At 36.5% G+C, this 26,516-nt stretch overlaps 1 protein-coding gene across 1 annotated transcript in view; it reads right to left on the bottom strand.

Annotated features, from left to right (window-relative positions):
- The window catches only part of luzp2 (leucine zipper protein 2), a 75,538-nt gene that overhangs the window by 39,575 nt on the left and 9,447 nt on the right, over positions 1-26,516 (bottom strand). The window contains exon 2 of the mRNA XM_077713881.1: positions 2,440-2,557. Within this exon, the coding sequence (XP_077570007.1) occupies positions 2,440-2,557 (118 nt within the window). The remainder of the gene's footprint in view (positions 1-2,439; positions 2,558-26,516) is intronic.

Here is a 26,516-nt window from a genome sequence, read left to right as displayed (position 1 = left end):
CGAAAGGCAGACTACTCCATAACGGAGAGACAAGTGAAGCCATCAGGTGGCTCAATTTCGGATCTTTTGGATATGCTATTTAAGATGTAACAGATAAGATTTTTTTATAACAGAATATTCTATTCATGGCAAACAATGCATATTTATTCAAAGTCAGGTTTGGCAAGGCACCTGCACAATCCTGACATGTCCAGCCAGACACAACCACTAAAGCGTGTAATAAATGCAGTACAAGGCCAGGTACAACTTCAGGGTCGTTCTGTGTGTTGTGCAAGCATGGTGCAAGTGGGGCTCTATGAACCACTCGGTTTATTCGTTGACCAGAAAGTAATTTGACAATTAACAATGAATGAATACGGTAATTACATCCTTAAAGACAATATAATCTTCAAAACAAATGAAACGTATCTTCACGAATTAAGATAGACAAAATAAAATTGCTACCTTACATTTTCCTACTGCACAGCAGTTTATTTTGTGAACAGGGAATCAAAGTTGTTTGGAAAAGGGCAAATTCGCACCTGCCACAAGCACTGTGGGTCATCCAACAAGTTTACCGACAAAGGGCTCTGCCGACATTTCCAGTGACATCTTAAGAAATTTCTTCCAACACCCTTTGGCATTGCTGCTGGATTGTGTAAAACTAGATAATTAAGACATTTCAGTATGGTAAAAAGCAGGAAAATGTGTGCTTTTCTCCTGTTCTAAAATTCAGTTATATTTCATCGGCATTTTCAAAAAACAAGAAATGCTAATATATACTATTAAAGAGACATTTATTAGTACTTTTTCAAATGTTATGCTGTGACTTTGTTACACTTGAAATCAAGTCTGTCAATTTAGTTGCTCCTTCAACCAATGTTGTTCTTTGCTATGAGTTAACTTTATGGACACTGAAATTTTATTAAATCTGTACATTCCTGTCCACCATTTTGTAACATTTCATGTGAATCAATCAACTTTTTTTTGAATGATGTTTTAGATTTTGAAAAATGAAATAAAACATTGATGTTTTAAATAGGTGAAGGTGATCACACAAAGGCAGCATGGGAGTGTGGATATGACTGCCAAGAATAAATCTCTTCAATCAAGATAATGTTAATGTTTGAGTCTTGACCTGAAACTTGAGAGCAACTCATCTTATCAGTGGCTGATTAAAATATTCTTTTTCCCGATGTTTGTATTCTCTCCTAAACGGCAACACTGGTATTATGTATGTGTTAAAATTTTCTTCAAAATATATGTTCCTCTAAACGCAATCTTGCCCTTGTCCATCAAGTTGGCCAAGGGCCCAGAGCGAACCTAACATAGTTGGCTGCAGTAGAAAGACATCCAATTTTGCCATGGGGGAAATTGATAGCCACATATAAATAGGACATCACACTCACAAACACCCCACACCTCCCACGCACACATTTTCTTGGCGTGAATCTTTTCTTTGATAGCTGATTTACTTATATTTTCCACAAAACACATTGCAATCCATCAGATAGACTACATTTAGAATAAAGGAGCACAATAAAATCTGTTTAAGTATAATTTCGGTTAATTTTTTTCTTAAAATTATTGTCTAACATTTGTTCATAATCTGCTTACACCCACAATGCTTCTTGGATTTAATGAAATAATATTGTTCCAAAATGAAATATATAGCACTGTGTGTGTAATGTAAAAATTAATTAAGTGTGGTTGATTGAGTTTGTGTTGTTTGGGGGAATAAAGAACAACAACAACAAAAAACATGGAATTTTTGTTTTGTGAGACTTCCAATGGGGGGACAGAGGAGTCTACATAGGAGACAATTTAAAAATAAAATAACATATATGGCATATGTATTGACGTTTTGGGGGGATTTCATAATCATGATCTTGTTTTTGTCTATTGAAACAATAACTTGCAAATCAAAGCACTTAATTACTCGAAAATTTTGTGTGGAGAAGAATTTAATCAGTATGTTTTGGTCATCCATATTTCAATGTATTCCTTTGCTATCTTCCTGAGAAGCCAATGAGATGAGCAGGATTTTGAATTGTCTGTCATACTCATATGCTTGTTGGTCACAAAGCAGGAGACGTGGGGGAATCCTTTTCCTGCATTTTCTCTTTTCTATTTTCAAAATGTACACTATTTATGAGTTTTATGACAATATAGGACAAAGCGCATCCTTTGTACGCCCAAAAAGGGATGCATACTTTTGTTTCTAAATAGAGGATGATTTCATTTTTCATAGAATGTTTGACAATCCTAGTAATCCAGTATCTTAACGACAATGAAAGTTTCAGGAAGCAGAGGCAATTGAAGTGTGCGAAATAGGGCGATATTTATAAACAATACAAAAACTGATATTATTTCTCTCGCTTACATTCCCACAACAGTTCTTGTTGAAAAAGCATACAGAAATTCGTAATATCTTTCAGAGAGAAACTGAAAATGTCCAACCTGAATGCTGCCTTTTATGTTGTTCAGCTCCTTGGTTGTCTTGGAGAGTTGGTGCAAGATGCTGCTTCTTTCGTTGAAGACTTCCTTTAGCTTTTTTTCCAGCACATCATAGCCATGTCTTTTTGGGAAGAAAGAAAAGTTACTTTTAATGTCTATTTCAGACTGACAGTCAGCCTTTACTGCCACTTATAGCACAAGATTGAGCACCAATATCATAGGCAGTGTAAAGCAACAGGGAAAATACTGCTAAACACAGTCTATAAAGAAAACACAATAAAAAAAAAAAGGATTTAACTGTACAACCTATTCTTTCCCACCAATAGTTTTAGTAAAGACTGTTTGAGAGAGATGTCAGAGGCATGCCCCCGCTGTTCCGTTTTAATGTTGGACAGGGTCCAGTCAGCTATTAAGGAATTGTGGGTAAGCAGTGGGTGTATTGTCACATCCCCTTAGTCTCTAAGAAACCAACTAAGCAGCTACTGAACAATACTGCAGAGGTTACATTTCATTTGATTTACATTATTTGTATTTAACCTTCACAAAAATGAAGTATCAAGAGCTGAGTAAATTTGGAATAGTGCCTTAAATTGTTAAATACCTCTCATCTCGCCTGGGCATAACTTCAATGTATAGTGACTTTTCTATGAAAATAATTTTCATGAATCTATTGATTATTTTTGTGGAACCCATGCACACAGACACACACACACGGCCACACACACACCCTACCTATGTATTGCACCTCATTGTTGGAGGATTTGGTTTTATAGAAGTCTGTCCTAGACTGGTTGCTTAGTCAGTCAAAGGGCACAAGAGAGAGATAACCATGTGCACTTAGATCTCATCACCCCTCTTGAAAGAGCCCTCATTTAAGGGTCCTACTACCTTCTCACACAGAATTAATTTTTTTTCACTTCCTCTCTACATTGAGCAAGAAGCAATACATGTAATGTCATTTATCTTTACTTTTTTACCCACATACAATTTTGTTAGTTTAGCAAAGTGTAATAAGTTACAACAATTTTGTGATGGTGAGCCCTACTCTGTGTGGTCTTATTTTATGTTGCACCTGCTGGATGCTAGAATAGGGCTTAACACACTACCAGGGTGTTCTAGTCTATGCCTCTAAAGCTCTTGCTATGCTATTATCTTAAGTTATTATTAGAGAACTAATATATTTATCTATAGCTCCATGTGTCTGAAAAGTGTTGTAAAACGGGTTCTTCATGCTAGAGACGCAGGTCACAAAATGAATGATAAAAAAAAATGAAGAGGTGAAATATTGCTTCATACTCTTATTCATAACCCAACTAGTTGGTGACTGCTAAGAAAAGAACATGAGTGGGATGAACATTATTTCATTTGATGTCTTGGCACCAACAAGGTGTCTCCAAAAACAAATTCCCTTTAAGGTGGACATTCTGGAATAACAAGGACAACGTCTAAAAAAAATGAAATATTTCATTTTAGGCATTTTCAATTTGTAATAAGACTCAGGCTGTCTTCATGAAACTCATCAGACTTTACAAGCTGAAGGGGATTCTCTATTTATTTCATCCTATTACTGAGGATAAGTGTTTCTGAACCTTTAGAGCCAGAGCAAGTGGAGAAGAATGTTTCCCAACCAGTGTGCCACGGCACACTGGTGTGCCATGAGCATTGGTCAGGTGTGCCGCGGGAAATTGCAATAAGTCACACAATATAATATTCAGAGAGAAAGATATGAATATAATGAGATTAAAATTAAACTATTAAAAGGTTAAAATCAAAAGATAATGAACATAAAATTATAGAATATACAATTATAAGATTCAAATGGTGAAACAGTCATTTTGTTGTTTAGTTTTCTCTAACATGAACCGGAAGTTGTTTGGTTACTATGGCATGAACTTTTGGCGATGTAGTCTGTGTGGGCACATTTTTTGCTTAATATTAGGAGATATAAGTAGTATATGGAGAAAAGTCATAACATGTAAGTATTAAAAATTACATGACTTACTTTTGCATCACTCGAACCAAAATTTGTTCAGGGTCCGCAGACATCAACTTTGTTGACATAAAGTCAGTGTGAAAAATTTGATTTTGTGATTATTTTGGAGGTTTATGTGATTCCTACTGATAAAACCTTGATAACAATGCCTATTGTTAATATAGGCCAAGTAGTTTTAAATTAAATGATTTCAGATGGTGGTCTCCCTTGAGATTTTTTCAATGCAAAAAGTGTGCCACATCTTAAAAAGGTTGGGAAACCCTGGTCTAGAATACTTGTTCAGCCTGACCCTGCGATATGAAATATAATTTCCACAAATAAAGGCATTGTCGCTGAATAGAATCATAACCATTGAAGCAATGACTCAATAAAGGAAACCAAGGCTACGGTACCAAGTACCAGAAAGGGGACTTGCAAGCACTCAGGGCTCCTGTTGACAAGGGGTTGCCTGTAAATATGATTAAAGTGCTCACACAGTAATATATACATTCAGTTTATTGGGTAAGCAGAACACAAATTTGCAAACGCTTCAATGCGTTCCCATATTTCTTATATTGTAGCATACGCTAAACCATATTTCTGGCAGTTCACTGCCAATTTCCATTTGCGAGACCTAGAGCCTCATGTGGGGGGAAACAAAATCAGAAATGTTAAAAAAAAGAAAAAAAATGCCAACCATCCAGTCAATTACAATATAAAGGTGATTCAGAAATATTTACTTGCATTAAACAATAATTCACAGTGTGTATTCTGAGAATGTGTTGCATGAAGCAATCGACATCAATGCCCTGTAGATTGGAGTGCAGTGAAGATGGTGAGAAAACAATAGCTGACAGGTGTGGACTATTCTTGCGGATAAAATGTTCAATATATCCAAGCAAAATTGTTGTCAATTGTAACAATGTCCTGAAAACATCTACACCAGTCACAATACTGAAAGTGTACTTTGTATTATGTTTTTCACCTTGCTTGTATTTTTGATATTCACAGAGCATTCTTGAAAATAATTCTGCAATTAGACCACTGACTTTCTGTTTAACACATTTTCAAATGGGTGTCTTTGCACCACTCGAGTGAGAACAATGTGTCGTGTCGTGCGGTAAAAATGGCACTCGGTTATTTAATGGTAGCATTTGTAGCTTTCATTGTCCACCTAATTTGAATAATTGTTTATTTTTGCTGAGTTGCTTGACTTTCTTTTCATTCAGAAAAACATTAACCCTGCCAGGCATGCAAGGCGATTTTTTTCTCCAAACATAAGATGAATGGATTCCGACTCATGAATAAAACCTGACATAATTCATTTCCATTTATGGTGAAAATGTTAATACCCATACCAGGAGCTTCACAGTAAAAAGCAATGGCATAATACTGTTCAATACATGGCTGATCCAAACATTAAAACTGAAATATAAAACCACAATAAGCTACAAGGTAAAAATTAATTAATTTGTATTATGCACATTAAAAGCAGACAGGGATTTAGGTATTTCCAATTTTAGGATAGAATAATTATGCCAATATGTGGTTAGCAAACATAATTACAAGGGAGCTTCTATATTTCTTGTGTCAAACCACCAAAGATTCATGGGTATATCGACCAGAACTGCTTGCTGTGAATTGTGCTCTGAGCAGGACCACTAACCTACATGGATATGAACTTGTGAATAGCAACTGTTACACAAACATAACAGGAGGATTAGGGTATTAATTACATTTCTATCACGGTATTTGACACAGTACATTGTATAACTCTGAATAAATACTAAGTGCATGGTGCTTTGCCTTTGGAGTGCCAAAACAAACATTCATTTTGGAGGAGAAAAAAAGTGTTCATATCTCTGAAAATATTTGCCTACAGCATTGAGGGTCTAACATGGTCTATTACGAACAATTTGGATTTCCATTCACAACCAATTCAATGAACTAATTATTACAAATGCTTTACAGTTACTATTTGCTGGTAGATACTGGACATTCCAATAGTGTGTTTCTGAAAATCACAACAATTTAGTTTTTTTTATGTTTCAACTAAAATCTAAAACATGTAATCTGGAAACCTGTTTAAGGCTGACAAAAAGCAACTGAAATCGTTTCGTTTTATGATTACACAGAACAATGAATGAAAAAAATGGAACGCAATATTTCTAAGACAGCTGCAAAAGTCCAGTTACAATCAATTCAATGCCATGAGAATGAAATGAAGTGGACAAATGACATCATTCTCAAGGACCACAGGAATTCATCACAGCCCTCAAATTGAATGTTCATGTTCATCATTGCAACCTAAGATGTCTCCGAAGGCATTTCAAACAATTTGCTAGAACCGCCAACACAACATCTTACAATTACACGCTATGTGGAAAACCTTCAGCCTAGGATCTAGACATCTAGCATGATAACTAGAAGTACAATTGATAGCTTTTTTGTCATTGTATGGGTACAACGAAATGCCTTCCATGCAGAGCCTGATCAGATAGTTATATCATCACGTACTACCTGTGTACATCCAGTCATGGACGCGCTAGAGCCTATCCGAGGAAACTATGGGCAATAGGTGGGGTATGCCCTGAAATGGTTAACAGTCAATTGCAGGGCACAAGGAGACAAAAAAACCTTTAACTCACATTCATACCGAGGAGCAACATGGACTGTTCAATCAGGCTATTATGGATGTTTTGGAATGTATATGGAAACAAGAGCACCTAGGGGAAAAACAATAAAAGCAGGCACAAGAGGAATTTGAAAAACTCCACACAAGAAAGCCAGAGCCCGGCAACAAATCTTTGATCTTGGACCCATAAGGCTGATGCGGAAAACCCACTCACCACCATGAACCAAATCCTTTTTTTTGTGCATGACCAGCACAATAGAGTAAAGGGGGTTGGTGGGCTGTTTACTCATTGTTTGTGGTGACAGAATATTTTTTTCAAATCACCATGACAAAGAATCAATCACGCTTGTCAGTATCTAACCCTCGAAAATAAAACCTTAGCTGAACAATGATGTAACATATTCATTATCCAATGTTGCCAATTCAGACGGTTAATGCTAATCTTGTGTTTCACACATTGCAGCTGTAATTTTTGGCTTTGAGATGGCCTTGCTTTAGCCAAAAAAAAAAACTTTCTTGAGCTTTGGCCAGCTGGGCTGATGTCATTGGCTGAAATACTCAGCATAGGGGGTTAGTAATGATGTTAATTACCCTTGCTGTTTTGCTACATTGGGGCTAATTAAGTGCAAGTACACAACCATGTAAACAAGTGATGGCATTTTGATAGAAACCTGAAGAGAATCAGTGGGTGGAATTGCATACAACAGAGGATATATCCTGGCAACGCAGGTTTTGTAAGACTATTCAAAGAAAGCACTTATGATGAAGAGATTGTCTAGACTGGAGTCCTGCCATACCTTGCTCAGGGCGATACGACATGGCCTGGGGTGAGTTTTTGATTTGGATCTTTGTTGGTGACCTAAAAGTAGAATTTACTGTTTTCAAGCTGTTACCATTATTTAAATTAGCCTCACTTCACTGCATCTGTCAGCCTACCCCTTGATTGCATGCTCACCAAAATTGCCTTAGAGCAGAGGTGTAACTTGCACCAAAACCTAAAACTCCTCTCTGGAGCCATTCTTGCACAAAAGTGTTTATTAAACTCGGCATGTCTGCAATTGAAGGGAGCACCATTGCTCCAGTGGTAGGCCCATCTTCCAATTGAGCAATATACGAATTCCCAAACACTTGCCAAATTGTTTTCTGGAGTACAAGAATGTTTCTATTAAGGCACTCACGGCCAAACAGAGTTGCCACGCAAACTATGTGGAATATTTAAAAGTACAACGAAAAACAGCATTCAGTGAGTAAACTAAGGAATGCAAACTACCAAGATAATTCCAACGATAAATACAACCATACAAAGGGTGCAGGACTACAATGGGAGGTTGGACATACACAGCGGTAAGCAAGAGTGATTACCCGAAAATCAGCTGACGGTGACTGTTGTCTTTAAGTACTGCATGTATCTCATGTGTCATAGGTGCGTTGCCCAGCCCCACCCTTACGGCTCAATACGATACTGAAAAGACACACAAAAATGACACGTGGCTACATTTGGTATGCAACCAAAAAGTGACATCTCAGACAGATGGCACAAAGAGAATAAGTTAAGCCAATTGGAAAGAAAGGGGAAGGTGAAGACCAAGGTAGATAATTCAAAATTAGTTGACAAATGTAGCTTTATATCATTCTGGTGCACTAATCCATAAAAAAATGAAGTAAAAAGCCATAGATAGATATTATGTCTTTGGTAAAATATTGAGAGGAGATTTTTATTATCCATTGACTTTCAAAAACACATTTTGTGTTCACTATATTTATTAATATGCTAAAACAACTGCTGCAGGGTTGTACAGAACTCACCTGCTGACCAAAAGATTTGTATGATTAAATGCAAATAAAGATTCAACATGGCCTGAAGATTGTTTCTGTCACAGTACGAATAAGAGATTGAACAGAAATTGTTGACAAATGAGTGAGTATTTTGAGCACAGTTAAAATGACAATGCATTTCATCTCTGAACTCTCAGAACACCTTTTTCCCGATTGCAACATTTTATAGACTGTGACAGAGAGTATTATTATAAATCTGCAATGCCTGGGCCCCAACTAATAAACTGTAAAAATGACACAGGGATAGCAAAATGAGTCACTGTAACCCTAAGAGTACAATCTCAGCTTTCCAATGACAACTCAATAATTTTTGCCTCGTCATCACCAAGGAGTTGCAACTTGAAATTGGATGGTCCATGCATCAAAATGGCACATATATAGCACTGTATAGTTTTCCTTAGCAAGCATCATGCATGCTGTATTATTTAAAGTATTTAATTTAACATTCATTTAACTACCACATTCACTACATTTCATTGTGATGTTTTTTTAAAAAGATTTGACATCATGGATGTGCCGACAAGTCTGCAGCAACGGTGTTTTATCATCATGTCAATAAGGATCTGACCAATGCTTAATACTTTGTTGAATATATGCCATGTAAGAAATTGAGGAAGTTCTGAAGGCAAAAGTTTAACCCAGTAGTAGAAAGTGTACTTATTGAGGTGGCCACTGAATGTCTATGTATGCCTTTATGCCTGTATGTAAATATTTTTTATTGTGTAAATGCATTTTAAATATTCAAAAGGGATGTCTATCTGAATACAATGTAGCAACATCTGAAGGATGGGGTTAAACAGAGCACACTTAAAAAGATATTGTTGAGCTGTTTTTGAAGAGTATAACTTCATCATTCAACCTTTCTCTTCGTTTTAAGTAGCACCCAAATTAATCCTTCCCTTGAGTGAATCTTTTTAATCAAATAAGTGATTTTTTCCTCCCTTTAGAACATACAAATTAAGTAGGTTTGGGAATTTTGAATAAACTATTAAATAAGATTAAAATTTTCCACAAGTAATATTATATACAGTATTATACAAAACAAAGGCCTTTTTTTGTGAGGCATATCAGCAGCACTGTATCCTCCAACAAAGCGTATTAAATGTGCAGTTATCCGACTAAACAACACAATACAAACAACCCAAATGGGAGCTCCCTAAACGTCCGTGTGGACATTAAAAATCATTTGCCTATAAAGACATTCAGAATCACATCTTCTATGTCTAAGTAGCTGGACGGAAGGCTATAAAAAAAGGTTGAGATCAATCGTACCTGGAGACAATTCAGAGCACAGGTATCAAAGCAATTCCAAAGAGGGCCATGTAGGTGCAGAGTTTCATCTGAACTGAAACAGCACAGACAGTTTGACCAATGAGTTCTCTGCTGAAACAAGCAACACCTGACAACCATCAGGTGATTACAGTTGTCTGAGATCCGATTGGTGAAAAGGAAGTGCTAACCAGTTGACAACCGTGCCATGGAAAAACAATTGTTTTATGTGTTGTTGTTTTTTACATTTTAAATATATTACATATAGACATCATGTTGTGTTGCATTGTGAATAAAATTGGTGCCTCATATCTTTTAATTTCAGAGTTGTCATTTAAACAATTATTTCCATATTACAATACTTTAACGTGAAAATGTGATTCTTTTTTTATGTCTTAAGTCTAATTTACTATAGATGAATTCAACTGAAATTGGTGCAAGCCAGTACATTTGGGTAAAGTGTAAAAGAGAGTCTCATTCAGTCTTTAAAAAAAAATGAATGAAGGTGTGTTTTGTCTTTCTCACATAAACAATAGATTCTGGCGTAGTTTAATGAGCTTTATTGCAAAGAGAGCAGCTGTGTTTGTTTCAGAGACACTTTGCAAAATGAAATCCACATGTTGTAATGATTACACAAATTAACTTAATGTATAAACAAAATGTCCACATTTTCATTCTTTATTCCCACTGCTTATCCACATGAGGGTAGTAGAGATGTTAGAGTCCATTCCAGCTGACTACACCCTGAACTGATCACCAGCCAACCACTGGGAACATATAGACTACCACCCTTCTATGTACACACACATTCAGTTACATACACACCAAATGACAGTTTAGATTGCTCAATCCACCTACAATACATGTTTTTGAGATATGGGAGGAAATCGGCACAGAAAGAGGATGAAATTAGGGTTAGGAAAACCCAATGTGTTGTATGATAACAACAATGGCTGGCAATAAGTTAAGAGTGTAAGGGTATGGCATCTCAAGCCAAATTTATCTTTAAGTGCCCTTTTTAGGATTGTTTCATTGTTAAATATAGTAAAATAAAACCTAAAGAGCTATACATTCAATCTGTCTGACATTATTACCAGAGCTGGATTGTTGAATAAACCTATTACCCAACACCATGGTATCAAACATTTGGGGAATCCATACATTCTCTGTATAATTTACACTTGTGTGCTTTGGATGGATATTATCCAAGCTGACTTTGGTTAGGTACACATTGCATTGGCTTCAAGCCATTTAAAGGATGAGTTTATTTTTTCTGACAGAAGGCGACTGAGTAGCTTGAAATAAACGTACAGCCGAAATTTGTACCTCGTTTAACCCTTTGTGAGAGCGGCATTTCACCCTAAATACACAAGAGTATGTGGGGTGTTAAAATTGGGGCTTGCAACTAATTCAGGGTGTCCCGTGCTCCCTGCCCACAATTAGCTGGGCTATCATCCAGTACTCCATGACCCTTTTGAGGTTAGGCAGTCCATAAAATGACTGAATGAATAATATTATGGGCGATATTTTTCTGTAGTATTTTAAGAGTGAAGAACTTGCCAAATGTCACATCATACAGCTGTAGTATATTTTTCTTTGTGTCTTCTTCTTCAATGACTGCAATCAGAATGTAATATTTTACCCCTTTCAGTGAACTGCCTAACTGTCTCTTATAGTGCTGTTTCGTATCCGGCCTCCAAAACCTTTTTACCCCATTCAATGTGCTCCCACTACTGTTGGCATGAGTGTGTCATCAAATACAAATCACCAATGAAAAAACATCCATCTCATTATATTAAAACACTGGCGCTGTATATTTTTCACTTGAATGAAGCTACATGGATGTTCAGTGAAATTGCTTGTCTCAAGAATGTACTGCTTAATTATTTGTGTTGGGAAAGCATTTTACCCCTGAGTGTGGACATGTTTAAAATTGTTTCAGTGTTTTTTCAATCTACTGCAACACGCCCTTACAGACTTTGAGTCGTTGAATGTTTAATTTCATCCTTAAACTTCATACAATTTTCTGTCAGTTGAACTCCTTCTACATTTATTCTTTGTTTCCATTTTTAGGATCCGTGCTGTTCAAATGAAATTTCAGATCATGAAAATGCAAATTTCTTCACAAAATGTAATACAATGGTACAAGTAAAAAAATGTCAACCTTTGATTAAAATGAAGCACATTTCTCAGAATCTAGTCTGTTAAGAAATTTATAAGGCTTTTGTTTTCGCAAACCTCATTTCAACAGAAGTAAACAGTTGTTGTCAAGACCATTTGAATTCATGGGGATGTTGAAGACACTATTCATAGCATTTCAGGAGTTGAATACAACACATGTATTTTATAATTTATAAGGAGAGTGGGTAAGAGAGTAACTAATTCTTGTATTTCATTTTTAAATATCCTTATTTATCAATTTCCTTACGGGACATTTTTTTTTTTTTTTTTACTTATTTGGCAAAAATCCCTTAATGTCTACTTTGAATAATTAAAACCAAATAAAATAGAAAGTATTCACAGCTTATTTATCAACACTTAAATCTGTTGCCAAAATAATAGCAGCAACATGCAGAATAAAATGTGCGTTATTAATAATTCTCTGTAATTGAAACATCTTATCTTGGTATAGAGAGTTGTAGACTTATGATAAAGGTAAAAAATATGCATCAAATCATGCTCTATACTGCTCATTCTGTTCAAGGTTGTTGGGAGGGGAAGGATGTGCCAGCAAATCTTAAGTCAAAAGAAGGATGTCAGTGGTACACCATCAATACGCGTGAACTGAAACCACGCAGCTTACATTTATTTAAGTGGCATTACTGTATAGTTAGATATTGAGAAAACAATACCATTGATATCTTCTAGTTAGGCTCTACAGTCCATTATTACATGAAAAAAAAATAATTGTAAAATTGTATTTTATATTAAGCACAGAGTATAACCAAACTATTATTATTCAAATTCTGAGCCGCTTCATCCTCACTAAGAGGAAAAATAGATAGATATATTGTTTACATAAGGCTATTGTGATGTTTGTCTTTGTAAATGAATGATCAACTACAAATTAAAAAGGAGTTAAAATAATCAAAACAAAAACATAAAAGACAAATTTGTAATAGGTCACAGTAAATGAGATTTAATAAGATAAATACACTTAATTCATGATCAGCTCATGGTTTTATGAGAGTCATTTTGTCCATTAATTTGAGTACTTTTCCAATGAGTACCCTCTAAATGAACAGATTGAATAATTGAATGAATAAAAGACTTTCCACCTTATTACACAACTATAGGTGGCCACTACTTCGGGGACATTTTTTCACTACATTCATGTTTGTCAAAGTGACATAATGCTACTGCCACTGATAAGGGTAATAGTCACAAGGTGTAAGAATCTAATGCACTATATTTGTGGATGGAGAAACCCATTTACTACCAGAGGCATACCACCATTGTATCTCGGTAGCTTGAAAAAGTATCCTAGACACTTGTCAACATCCATCTCCACCTCAGTGAAAAGCAGTCATCTAGTACGTATCGTTGTATAAAATTAACCCATTACATGGTCATTCGGTAGATTGTTGTATGACACTAGCCACCAGAGCCAGTCAATCATAAGTGTATGCTTACTTGCCATTGGCTTACAAAAGATGTAAATGCATACACTTTTGTTGAAAGATGAAAGTCATCATGCACACTTCCACTGTATATTGCCACTCATGAAAATGTAATGATGATAATATTAGCGGATAATATCAAACAACAATCTTGACTGGTTGATAGACTAAAGTTTTCTAAAAAAAGTGGCTAATCTTGTAATGTTACAATATATAACCTTAGTGTAGTTAAGACCTATGTGATCCTTTTATTTATTATTGTTTTCCTTTTCCTTTCTTTGGCCATTTCTACACCGGATGATGAGGTTATGTTTCCAATTTTGGTATATAATTATGTGGATGTGAAAGCCATGTGAATAAGAACAAGTATTAGATTGATTCTCTCATTTTAGTCGATTAAATCTGTAAAATAAACCAAGGGAATCTTCTCGGGGCACGAAAAAACTATGTGTGCGAGGCCAAGCCTATTAGGTCATAACAGGGACATTGGACCAAGCTAGGGATGCATCATGGGTCGCGAGGCCGCTTGTCACAATTCAACACACCGGCCATCGTAGGGTCCAGAAAGTTCAGGCAAAGCATATTAGGTCATAACAGGGACATTGGACCACGCTAGGGATGCATCATGGGTCGCGAGGCCGCTTGTCACAATTCAACACACTGGCCATTGTAGTGTACAGAAGGTCAGAAAATACCCCAAAAATCATCAGAAGGAGAAGCGCCTTTGTTGATCAGCATTTCATCTTTTCACTTCCTTACAGTAGTAAGCCTATTTACTGTAGTGCCGATTTCATTAGTATTGGGATAAATGCCTATGGAGAGATTTTAGAGAATAATCTGCCTGCGAATAATACTGCGCCTCTGTCTTTAGTGTAGAAAGAGCCAAGATGAGCAATGAGAGAACATGCAAAGCCTATCATTAGTAGAACCATCTGTCAGGCAACATCAGAAACAATGAGCACAGCACACACACCCCACTTGGAACATTGCAAATCAGTGACAGTCATTAAACTGTTATATTCCTTTTGAGAAGCAGACATCTCACCACTACACAGAAAAGTAATAAATCTACTGTGTGTTTGATGACCTCTCCTTTTCCCCTAATAGCCAATGAAGGGTGGAAGGACTGCTTGCTGTGAATTTGGAACATTTCATCTCAAGCAAAGACTTTAAAGATGTCCCATGTACAATTTTTAGGTTGACAGGGACTAAAAAATAAATTAGTACGTATCTACTGCGAAAATGATAAACATTTATTTAGGGTTTAAAGCAAATGTTCTCTGTATCAAAAAAAGACAATGGAATTGATCAGATACTTTTCGGTTCAACAAAAGTAATGGTTTATTTAAAGGTATAAGTGTTGTTTATTATTTTTAAAGCATTGTTACCATATAAATAGTAATACTAAAATATATCCAAGTATAAAACAATGCCAGTGGATTTATAAATTACATTGATTAAATGTAATAATAAATAAAGTAATAATATAAAAAAATGCACGTAAATAATAAAATAATAAAGGAAAAATATAGAATTTCAGTATTCTAAGAAAAACTACTAAGCAAAAGAAAATAAGTACAAACTGCAACTCCCTTTCTTGATCTTTTAATTACAAAATATATAACCATTAATGCAGACTACACCAAAGCAGTCTCACTTTACTTGTCCATTAATTGCACTAAGACAAAAGGTTGAATTCCAATACATTAATTTTGTCTACCATAAAGGAAGACGTGATTTCCAAGCCCCCTGAATATTGCTGACAAGTAACTTATTCCTGTGTTGCTGCATATGATTTGCATAATATAGGCCTGCTATTTGAATATGTCAAGTTTAATATTTGCCCATAATGTGTGCAGCTTGAGTCACTTCCCCCAAAGGAGGCGCCTGTCCTGCGAAAAGCGTAAGCAGAGACTTATCCATTCCACTTCAGATAATGGCTGAGCCAGCAACATCTCTGATTCTACCTCGAGCCAGCCAAGACTATTAACATTTGGATAAATTCTGTTGGGCGACTGGAAAGCGCAAGATCTTAAGCTTGTGACGAAGTGAGACAGATAATGGCTAAAGCTCACTATTTCAGCAGTAGGAATGCCTCGTTTGTCACTTTGGAGTGGGCAGGCTTCTCTCAACAGGGCTCTTGCTGGAACGTCTTTGAAGTCCTTCTATTTCTTCAAAAATGCAGAGGACCAAGAGCTAGCTTGGCCAATAATTCCCTCTTCTCATTCAACTCATATGTTTCTTTTCATGTCATACTAACCCTAAAGGATCCAAATGTTTTTGGATGTATTATCTTATTAATATGTATTATCTTCAGTCTATGTATAATTCACCGGCACCTTCATTCATTCATTTTCTGAACCTCTTTATCATCACTTGGGTCATGGCCAGAGGCGAGGGATGCTCTCAATCGGTGATCAGCCACTCAAGCCGCCGGGCCGCTCACCGGTACGTATTTAATTAATTGTTGAGCGAATCATTGGCTGGAATTGTTTGCAAATAAACCCAATGTGCTATTAAGCCCATTTTGAAAAACAGGCTTGGAAAATAATGGGCTTTCTCATCTCTAGAGTTATTTGATTATGTTAAAGGAATAAAATACCACATTTTGGCTTGTTCTCTTGATTAGAGAAGAGAACAAAGATAACAAACAGATATGTTTTTGTTCCTCTTGTTAATTTCTTGAGTGATTATGCTGCTTCACTCAGTCCAGTATCAACAAAACTGTCATCATTTTAGCCTTTGCTGTCAATCATTTGTTCATTTTATTTTTGCAAAAACAAACCTCGATGAAATACTACAAACTGAGCTTTGAGTCTAGAAAATAATTACTTTATTTATTCCAGGCTTAAAAAGATTATTTAATTCATTTTCTGTCCTGCTTACACTCACAAAGGTCAGGGGGGGTGCTGACTTTGGGCACCAGGCCAGAGACACTGAATTGTTGGCCAGCCAATTGCAAAGCGTCTTAAAACAGAGCTACGTAGTATGTGGATCCCATTGGTCTCCAACCCAGTCCTCAAGGACATCAGTGAGTGCAGGTTTCAATCCACAAGGGTGGAGAAGATAAATTTTCACCAATGTGGTGTCTTAAAAGTGTAATCAGTTGAGAGCAGTCAGGTACTGCTTGTTTCTGAAGAAGCCTTATTGGTGAAACTGTCCGAGCTGAATCAGTTGGAACCGAAACCTACTTTAAGTGTGGACTTTTGTGGACTAATTAGTACATAGTCTGTCAAAATTTGGAGATTAATCAGTCATATAATGAAGATTCTAGAAAATGTAATTTAGTCTGTTCTACCTAAATGGCCACAGACTACAAATGGATACTTTTCACAGTAGTCTGTAGATCTCCATTACATGCATCTCTTGACAGAATTAAGAAAGTTAAGGACTGCCAAATTAAATTTTTCAATATTACTGGTGATTCGTGATAAATTGGCCTTGTGTGTAGATGCTTTGAATCCTAGTCACATCCCCCGTTTTCTCTTACAGCTGTTGCACCAATAGAGGAATTGAATCAAACAAGTCATGTCGTGATTCACTGCGGTGACCCATGATAGGATGAAACAAAAGGCATAACAAAACTGAATTGCTGTGTGTTTGTGTAAATTTATTTGTCATCTCTGAAAGATCGTAGAAGATAGGAAGCTTTAAATGGGTATGATTTTGGAGGAACCTACAGAAGGACTTTTCAGCCCCATCACTTGTCGATTGGAAAGTCCAGTGGACTGTAAAATGTCTTACAGACAGAATGTCAGGAGTCAACAGAGAAAGTCAAGACAACGGTGACTCATAGGCCATCAGCTTCAAGCTGCTCATCAGAGACCAAAACAGGCCTGGAGGCGAGAGTGTGATGACTCAAGAGTCATAAACAAGTTAAGCGTTGAATATATTCACACATGACTCATTTAAAAAAAAATGAAAATTAAGCATTGGTAAAATGGAAAAACAAAATAAATATATTTAACTAACAGCCCAGTGGAGTGAGTGGTTAGAGTATCGGCCTCATAGCTCTGGGTCCATCTTTGTGGAGTTTGTTTGTTCTCCCAGGGCCCGCATGGGTTTCCCCCGGGTACTCCGGTTTCCTCCCAGACATGCATGTTAGACTGATTGGACACCATAAATTGCCCCTAGGTATGGGTGTGAGTGTGGATGGTTGTCCGTCTCCTTGTGCCCTGCGATTGGCTGGCCACCGATTCAGGGTGTCCCCCACGTGTGGGCCGGAATCAGCTGAGATAGGCTCCAGCACCCCCTGCCTAATGAGGATAAAGTGGTTCAAAAATGAGATGAGATATATTTTACTCAAGCCGCCTTGTGGTGTAGAGCCTGACTTCGCTGCAGGCAGCTGCGGGCTAAATTTCCACTGGTGGTCGTATGATTGTGAGTGCGTATGGTCGTTTGTCTCTCTGTGTGCCCTAGGGCTGATTGTCCAGTCTAGGGTGTATTCTGCCCTTTGTCAGCTGGGTTAGGCTCCATCAAGCCCTGCAAACCATTCAAGGATGTGTAGTATGGAAAAGGAATGAATGAATGAGCAAAATTTAATTAAATTAAAAAAAAAACATCAAACTTGGTCCAGTATTATTAGACAAATTGGCACCTGCCATTGTGACAATCTCCCATTTCATGTCATTACAGCGAAAATAACGCTGTAATCTGCGAATATGTCTTGAAGACGCAATACGTGTGTTCATGTAAAAATAAAACATGAACACACATATTGCATATTCAAGACATATTATTATTACTTTATATTAAAAGGAACTTCAATTGAACAAATGCAGATTCTGTACTATTACAGTCCCTTTCACTGATAAGCTTTTTGTGCTCAACCCATCAACCTCCTTTCAAGCATTATGCTATCATCTTGCCATTTTGAAAGAAGGCCTCAGCAGAGACAGAGGAAAACAACATGATTAGTCCTAAAATTGCACTGCTGAGCTTTTCACTATAATGTAAGGCAAACACAAAGGGATGTTAATCTTCCAAGCCAATATCCAGTCCATATGATCATACAACACTGAGAAACTGAAGCCACAATGCTTCGATGCAATTCATTCATTCATTCCTTTTCTGAACCGGTTTATCCTCACTAGCGTCGCAGGGGGTAGGGGGTGGGGCTGGAGCCTATTTAAGATGACTATGGGCCAGAGGCGGGTGACACCCTGAATCAATCGCAGGGTGCGAAGAGACCAAGGACCACGCGCGCTCACAATCACACATAGGGGGGAATTTGGATTGTCCAACCAGCCTACCATGCAAGCTTTTGGAAAGTGGGAGGAAACTGGAGTACCCACGCAGGCTTGCAAAGAACAGGCCAACTCAACTTCAACCCAAGACCCCAGAACTGTGAGACTGACGCGCTAACCAGTCAGCTTCCGGCCCGTAACCTTGGTTTAATATGCAACTATAAAAGATACCGATGCATCTGAGGAAAAATAACCAAAACTTTGGAGTTCTGGAAAATTATTGAATAAATAGTTGAATGATCAATAGTAATAAATACAAACGAATTAACAAACCAAAATTTTATAAAAGCCAGTACTAATAAAAAAAACAATAATTATAAGTAAAATGTATTAAAAATAATATAACTTAAACACACGCATTTATATGTTTTGTTCTCTATTCTCTCCCATATTCGAACCTAGGTAGTAAGGTAGGATTTTCTCTAAAAGTGCCAATGTGAGTGTCAGTGTTTTTTGTCAACATGTGCTACTGCAAATGGCAGGCCACCAGTTCAGTGAACACAGCCCAAAGTCAGCCAGTAGTGCAGGCTCCAGCACACCATCGAAGCGGTTCAGAGAATGAATGGGATGTCTAAGTAATTGGAAGCGGAATTTACGCAAGCTATGAAACCTCCCATTTTGTGAATGCATAACCAAGCATTTTTTACAACTATGACAGGCATGGTTGCACTCAATTCAGCATTGTGTTAATGATAAAGGTGAAAGCAAGCCATTTGGCATTTTATACTTGGTTCAAAAGAGTCGCATTGAGAAAAGCTCAATTCTAATTTCTAATTCATGACACCCCAGAATTTTTAATTGTGACTGCGGGGGGCATGAAGTCTATCCACACCATTTTCGTCCTTTGGCAAAATTTAATTTTCTTTCAATCACTCTTCTCTTTTTTGAAAATCAAACTAATGAAATACTATATGTGCAGAATAATAACTTGATTGGGAATGTAATGTAAAATATCCACTTAAAGCTTCAAAAAACCTGTAAAAAAAGTTTAGACAGTTTCATGAATTTCAAAGTGACATTGGATTTTTGGGTCATTAGACATTTAATGATTATGTCTAGCAGGTGAATAGAAGTCAGGTTTATTTTTAATCCTATGATTTGAAGTGCAGTTAAATTGCACTTCTCAAGGTGCAATGTCCATATAATAACGACTATTGTATGCTTGTGGGAGACATTTTGAAGCCGGTGTATGTACAGTATATACTGTTTAGTACATCTCAATAACTAAAGATTTTTTTTGTCAGACGGAGCCTAGTTTATAATCTTTCAAGAGATGTTTTAGCTAAACCTCATTATTTCAATCACATTTTAATTCTCCGTTTCTAATTAAAAGAAAGCCTTGTGTCAATCTGAGCAACACTAGATCAAGTTTCTCATATGCTCGGTGTACAATGTTCTTCCAATCCCATCCAACCTCTTCAACTGGGGCCAGGATGAGAATCCACTGTGTTCTCTTTCCCAAGGAATTTAATCGGTTGAGAATATTCTGCTGCTGCTTTGGGTACTGAGAGATGGGGATTCCCGCTGGTGGGCAACGGATTAGGTTTGGTGTGAATGCAGATTATTTTGTCTACTTTTTAATAGCGTACGGTCATGTTATTGTTTTTTTTCCCTATCACATCCTCCTATCAGGAATTGACCAGATTGTGTATGAATATTAATGTAGTCAATGTGAGCTATAGTGAAACTGTCTAAAGGTCGGGCATGAATGTTTTAAAATGCTGTTGTGTGATTTGGTGTGAATATTTTGGTTATCTAAAATCATGATTATGCGCACATTTTAATTATTTTTTTTGGATTAAGAGTATTTAGTTTTACGAAGCCTCTCCTACATAAGGACAATGCCTGAGAGGGAGGAGGCGGAGGAGAGAGGGGGAGAGAGGGAGGGGGAGGGAGAGAGAGAGAGAGAGAGAGAGTGAGAGAGAGAGTAAGAGAGAGAGTGAGAGAGAGAAAGAGAGAGAGAGAGAGAGAGAGAGAGAGAGAGAGAGAGAGAGAGAGAGAGAGAGAGAGAGAGAGAGAGAGAGAGAGAGAGAGAGAGAGAGAGAGAGAGAGAGAGAGAGAGAAAATGAATGTCAACGTTCATGTTTGGAATTTTGATAGTCTGAAAAATAATCTAAATTGGCCTCCACCTTTATGTGGATTAACTGTGCAGAGAACGATTGCATTTATGGACAACCAACTATAAGAGAAATATGCATTAAAGAGATATAACAAAAATGTTGCCGTTAATTACCAGTGTTCTGGCATTCTTGCAATTACATTTAAATAATGAAATTTTAAAAGCGTGACAGCGATTATAGCAATCATATTTGGATCAATTGTAATTATTCTGAAGGCATTGGTTTGAATTAGATGTACAAAATTATATTAACAGACTTTAATTATGTGATTTTATTGGTATCAGGGTTTTGAAAGATTACATGATGGGATTAGATTTTTATTTCATTTTTTTTTAAGAAAGAAACATCAGGGGTGAAAGAAACCGAGAATGGAAGATGGATCATATTCTGATGTATATTGTTCATATGTATTTAAACACGTAATGAAACAATTGTTAATATTTGATATGTAGACATGCAAAGAAATCAATTAATGTTTCTGAGTAGCTTGATATGCAATATACATTAAAGCATTGCAAAAGGGGGGAGTCCAGCAAAAATAAGGCCTAAATTCATCCTAAACAGTGGCATCTAACAACAGTGAAATGAACATAATTCTGCAGTCAAAATGAATTAGTAGACCAAATCTAGAAAGCATATCAGTACCATCAGATTTTCGCCAAATACCCACCCGGGAACCAGTTCTGTTATCTATGTCAGATTAATTAATCTCTGAAATGCAGTTGTTTATTAAGTTTATTAAGTTTTTTTAAGTAGCAGGATGATTCGAACTTGGAATTCATATGGGCCGCAAAGTGGTACATGATACCACCATGGATGTGCATGTGGTTCAGATATCAACACCAGATAATTGAAGCCACTCATCCTCAGTCAAACAGCTAGATTCCAATTTAAAAACATTAATGGATAGAACCAGAGGAGTGTTATTTCAGATCTGCATCACTTAGCACCATTTCTACAAAGAAGCACATTTCTAAAGCATCCCTATCATCAAGTGTCTCCTCGGCTGGATATCTCTATTGAATCGACTGTTCTTAACTAGGCCTGAATTGGTAATCAGTCTCATTTGATCTTGGTCATGGCAAACGCAATTTTGGGACTTTTTGGACCAACTTTCACTTAAACATAATAGAGACTAGATCTTAGATACTGCATCCTTAAATGCACCTGTGTTTGAGAAATCATTTAACGTCTCCTCGGCTTGACAACTGAAACACTTGGTGGTACCGATCTACGTCTTTTTTCCCAGATTATACTCTTATCTTTTAATGTTCAGTAAAAACGTAGTCAAGGACTTATAATACAGCTAAAAATAGGCATTAAGGAAAGTATGAATTCTGATATTCCTTGTGAAAACCTTTTACTATTTTTAAATAAAAGTCCTTTCCCTTTGAAGTGCTAGGGTACATAGCACATGTTTGCACAGTCACCCCAGAAACTATGAAAACATGGCCTTGAGGGTAAATACTCATCAGACGGCAGTGATAGCTAGTGTGATTCTGCATTGCTCCACTCATTTATTGGCCAAATCACCAAACGGCAAATAAACTACTTTTTCCAGATTTGGTTCTTAGAGGGAGCCTCAATAGAAATTCTAGCAAAGAAGACATTATATTTAATTATTGGTATTTGTTTGATTAATGACATTCTGAACAATAGACAAATATCTCCACGATTGCCAAAGTAAAGAAATAGGAGTAGTGTAGAATAGTTGTCATGAGCTTGTTTTTTCTGCATTGTCTTATTCTTTTTAGAAATGTATTGTTGTTGCTTAATTGAGGGTTTTGGGTTGTGGGGTGTATATATTCCTCAAAACATGTATAGTACATATATTGACAAATATTAACTAAAGTGTGAACTCTTCAGAGACTATGTCCAAAAAAAACGATGCCTTAATGATATTTCGAATCAATACACCATTTAATGATTAGTTTAATTCATATGCAAACAATACTAACACGATGATGGGAGAAATACCAATGAAAACTAATTTTCAGAATTATGGAAAGCCTTGATTGTAGAGGACAAATGTTTACATTAATTGTTACTTTTTTTCTGCTGGGTGGAATAAAATCAGATCAAATAAGATCAAATTCTCCATCGAGATGCAATGAGATCACATTCACCTGACCCATTCACAGTAGGACAGGCTGTTGGCCAATTTCTTGCGTGTTACTGCGAGCGTCCTTTCAGAATGATGTGATTATCTTGTCACGTCAAGCCAGCAGCTACTTTCAGATGATGTGGGCTATGACTCAAATGCATGATAATTCATGACTTGGCTCCATCTGGTCTGGAAATTGGCATTTACTACTGTGAGATGTTTTAGGTGTCAAATGAAGCTAAATATCCTGTTCAAATAAAAAAGGTTCAATTCTTAATGCAGAAAGGACCTTGAATTTAATTAGATTTAAATAAATTATTATAAAATTGATCAAACTGTAGTAAATGCATTACCAAACATTTTCCTATTATTCTTATTATCATAACAAACAAAGACTTAAGATTGTATTCCAGTCAAATGAGACGACATCTTTTGAGCAATCTGGACTCTTGCAAGTGTAATCAGTTGATTGCAGTCTATTTGTTTTAGCAGAAACCTCATTGGTTAAAGTGTTTGTGCTAGATCAGTTGGATCAAAAAAACAGGACACCTTGGGGAACGGTTTGAGGACTCCAGATTTATATGATTAATGCAACACGTTTTAGAAACAGGAAGCGGCTACCTCCAGATACCTTTTCTCAGTACTGTCCCATGTTCATGAGAAAGTGCATCCAACAGGCACCCGATGAAGGGATGATATCAAATCAAATTCCAAAAGAAAATATGTTACAATCAATTCCCTGATTGTTATATTATATGTATTTTTTATTTTATTATTATTGAGCGGGAGTGGTCTTTTGTCTCCTTGTACACTGCGATAGGATGGCAACAAATATAGGGTGTCCCCCAACTGATTCCCATAGTTGGCTGGGATAGGCTCCAGCACCCCCAGGGACCCTTGTAAGGATAAGTGGTATAGAAAATGAATGAGTTTAAACAAAGAGGACATTTTATTATTCCATATGAATCCAAAACATTTTTTTATCAGCCGCATCACATTCATTCATTTATCTTCCATATTGCCCATCACCATTCACGCTCACACACATACTTAGGGGCAATTTAGAGTGTCCAATCAGCCTACCACGCTTGTCTTTGGAATGTGGGAGGAAACCGGAGTACCCGGAGAAAACCCACGCAAGGCCGGGGACTTACTTTGTTATATGTTTAATTATTCGATTTAAAGTAAGTCTGCATGAATGTAATTACATTAGTCTGCCTTTGTATTTGATCAAGACTTTCATTAGTTGTGCAAATAGATTGAATGGCTCTTTACTGTCGTCTTGCATCTCTGCGTTCTTGTTATGGGGCACTCTGCTATTAACAGATGTCTCCCAAGCTGACTTAGTTTAACTAATGCTTTGAAAAAAAATGAAAATGGTCTCACACCAATGAAGATGGATTTATAAAATAAAACTAGTCAACTGGACAGTCTTGGCCAAATCAGAAAAGAACAAATTATGATATTGGGCCTTTAATTAATTAGGTTTCACTTTACATTCCCAGAAAATAAAAAGGGTATTTGAATTTTGAAAAGAAGGACAGCACATTCCATTGTGTACATATACATGTACATGTTTGTGTGGCCTTAGTGGGAATTAGGAAGAGTAGGGAGACAATCCCCCATAGATGGTGGCACCCTAGAGTATGTACATAAGCGGTCGAGTGGTCGACTTTGGTAAAATTACATAAAAACATGTCTAATAGACGCATAATTTAAGTTAGCACTTGATTATTAATCACTAGACATAACACCTTTGAAAAATGGATGTGCCTGCTTTAAATAATGAATGACAAACTCTGTCCAGCAACTTTACTACTTTTTTTCCCCGAACCTGAATTCATCCTAAGTTCCACGTGTACACTGTTTTATTGGCAATCACACTGGGCTGTTCCTTGGTTATTGGCGTCCTGTGGAACTTGGCGTATTTTTAGATTTAAGACAAAAGGAAATCAGTGACTGGACAGTTCATGGTTTTGCTGACCATGTACAAACAAAGGTAAAAGTGATTTGCTGTACACATTTCCTTTAGTATAGCCAACCAACCAAAATAAAGATAAGAAACAAGTGGCCCCTTTATACACTTTAAAATCACAATCCTATTTGTGCCTTAACAGTACTTGTTTTGGGTAACCTGTCAATAATAATCACCAGATACCAAAGTATCAAACGCTGACACACACGTACACAATTATGTTAAAGTACTATTTAGCAAGGCCCAGATATATACCCAGTGCACCAAAATATTTACACTTTAAAGACAGTATTTTGGGGTGTTGTGTTCATATACTTTGACAGAACTTTTCTTGCATTTATTTACATAGATCAATCTATATATTTTTTTATTAGTACAGTAAGGCTCACGTAAAGAAAACAACAAAACGTCACCATACGACTTATCCACAATATAACACCATCACCCTATCACTTACCCTAATATAATGATAATTTAACATAGATTATATGTGTCTTTGTTTCTAATTCAGTTACTCTTTCACTTGGGTGTAACTTTGTGTTCAGTAAGTAATTAATTGTGTTCTCAATCCTTAGTAATACATAGCTGTGTTAACTTGTTCGTACAGGGCATTCATTTCGTAATAAAGAGAGATGTCTCCCTCTACTTCTTTCCACCAACATGCATACACTACCATCCTTCCTCCATTCCATTAACGTGCAGTACCAACAGAAATATTAACTTCCTTAACAACTTCGTATCTAACAGGTATTAATGTAAAAAATGAATAAAAAAATGGGGAACTCAACACATTTTCAAGGGAACAAAATCACAGTTAATCTGTTTAGAAGTGGAAGACACATTTTATTATTGGTCCTATCCATTTAAGGAATGTGATTTTGGTTTCTACACAGCTAAGTGCTATATACGGAGAAACCTGTTGTTAACTCAGGCGAGTAGGAGTGAGAAAAATAGGGTTATGTAACATATTATGTAAGCTTTGACAGACCTGGGATGTGGGATACACATTTATGCATGTTTTAGCCAAAATATGCAGTTTTGCACCTTCCAGTCCATTTACTGGCAATCACAGATGTATAAATGTCCGTCTCTGCTGACGTTGGCCTCCACCTTACATTGGTCTCTAGCCAAATGCAAGGCAGATACTACCGGACTCTGATATCATTTTTTTTTTAATAAGCGTTGCCAACTTTGAGATTTTTATTTCAATTATTTGACTCAAAACTGAATTAATTGGGTATGTATTTGACCAATATAAGCGTGTGGGAAAAAACAAAATGATAATACAGGGCATTTCTTGTAA

This window comes from Stigmatopora nigra, chromosome 3 (genome assembly GCF_051989575.1).
Source record: "Stigmatopora nigra isolate UIUO_SnigA chromosome 3, RoL_Snig_1.1, whole genome shotgun sequence".
NCBI lineage: Eukaryota > Metazoa > Chordata > Actinopteri > Syngnathiformes > Syngnathidae > Stigmatopora > Stigmatopora nigra.
The sequence above is the reverse complement of the archived record's forward strand: the minus strand, read 5'-3'. Positions and strand labels throughout refer to the sequence as shown.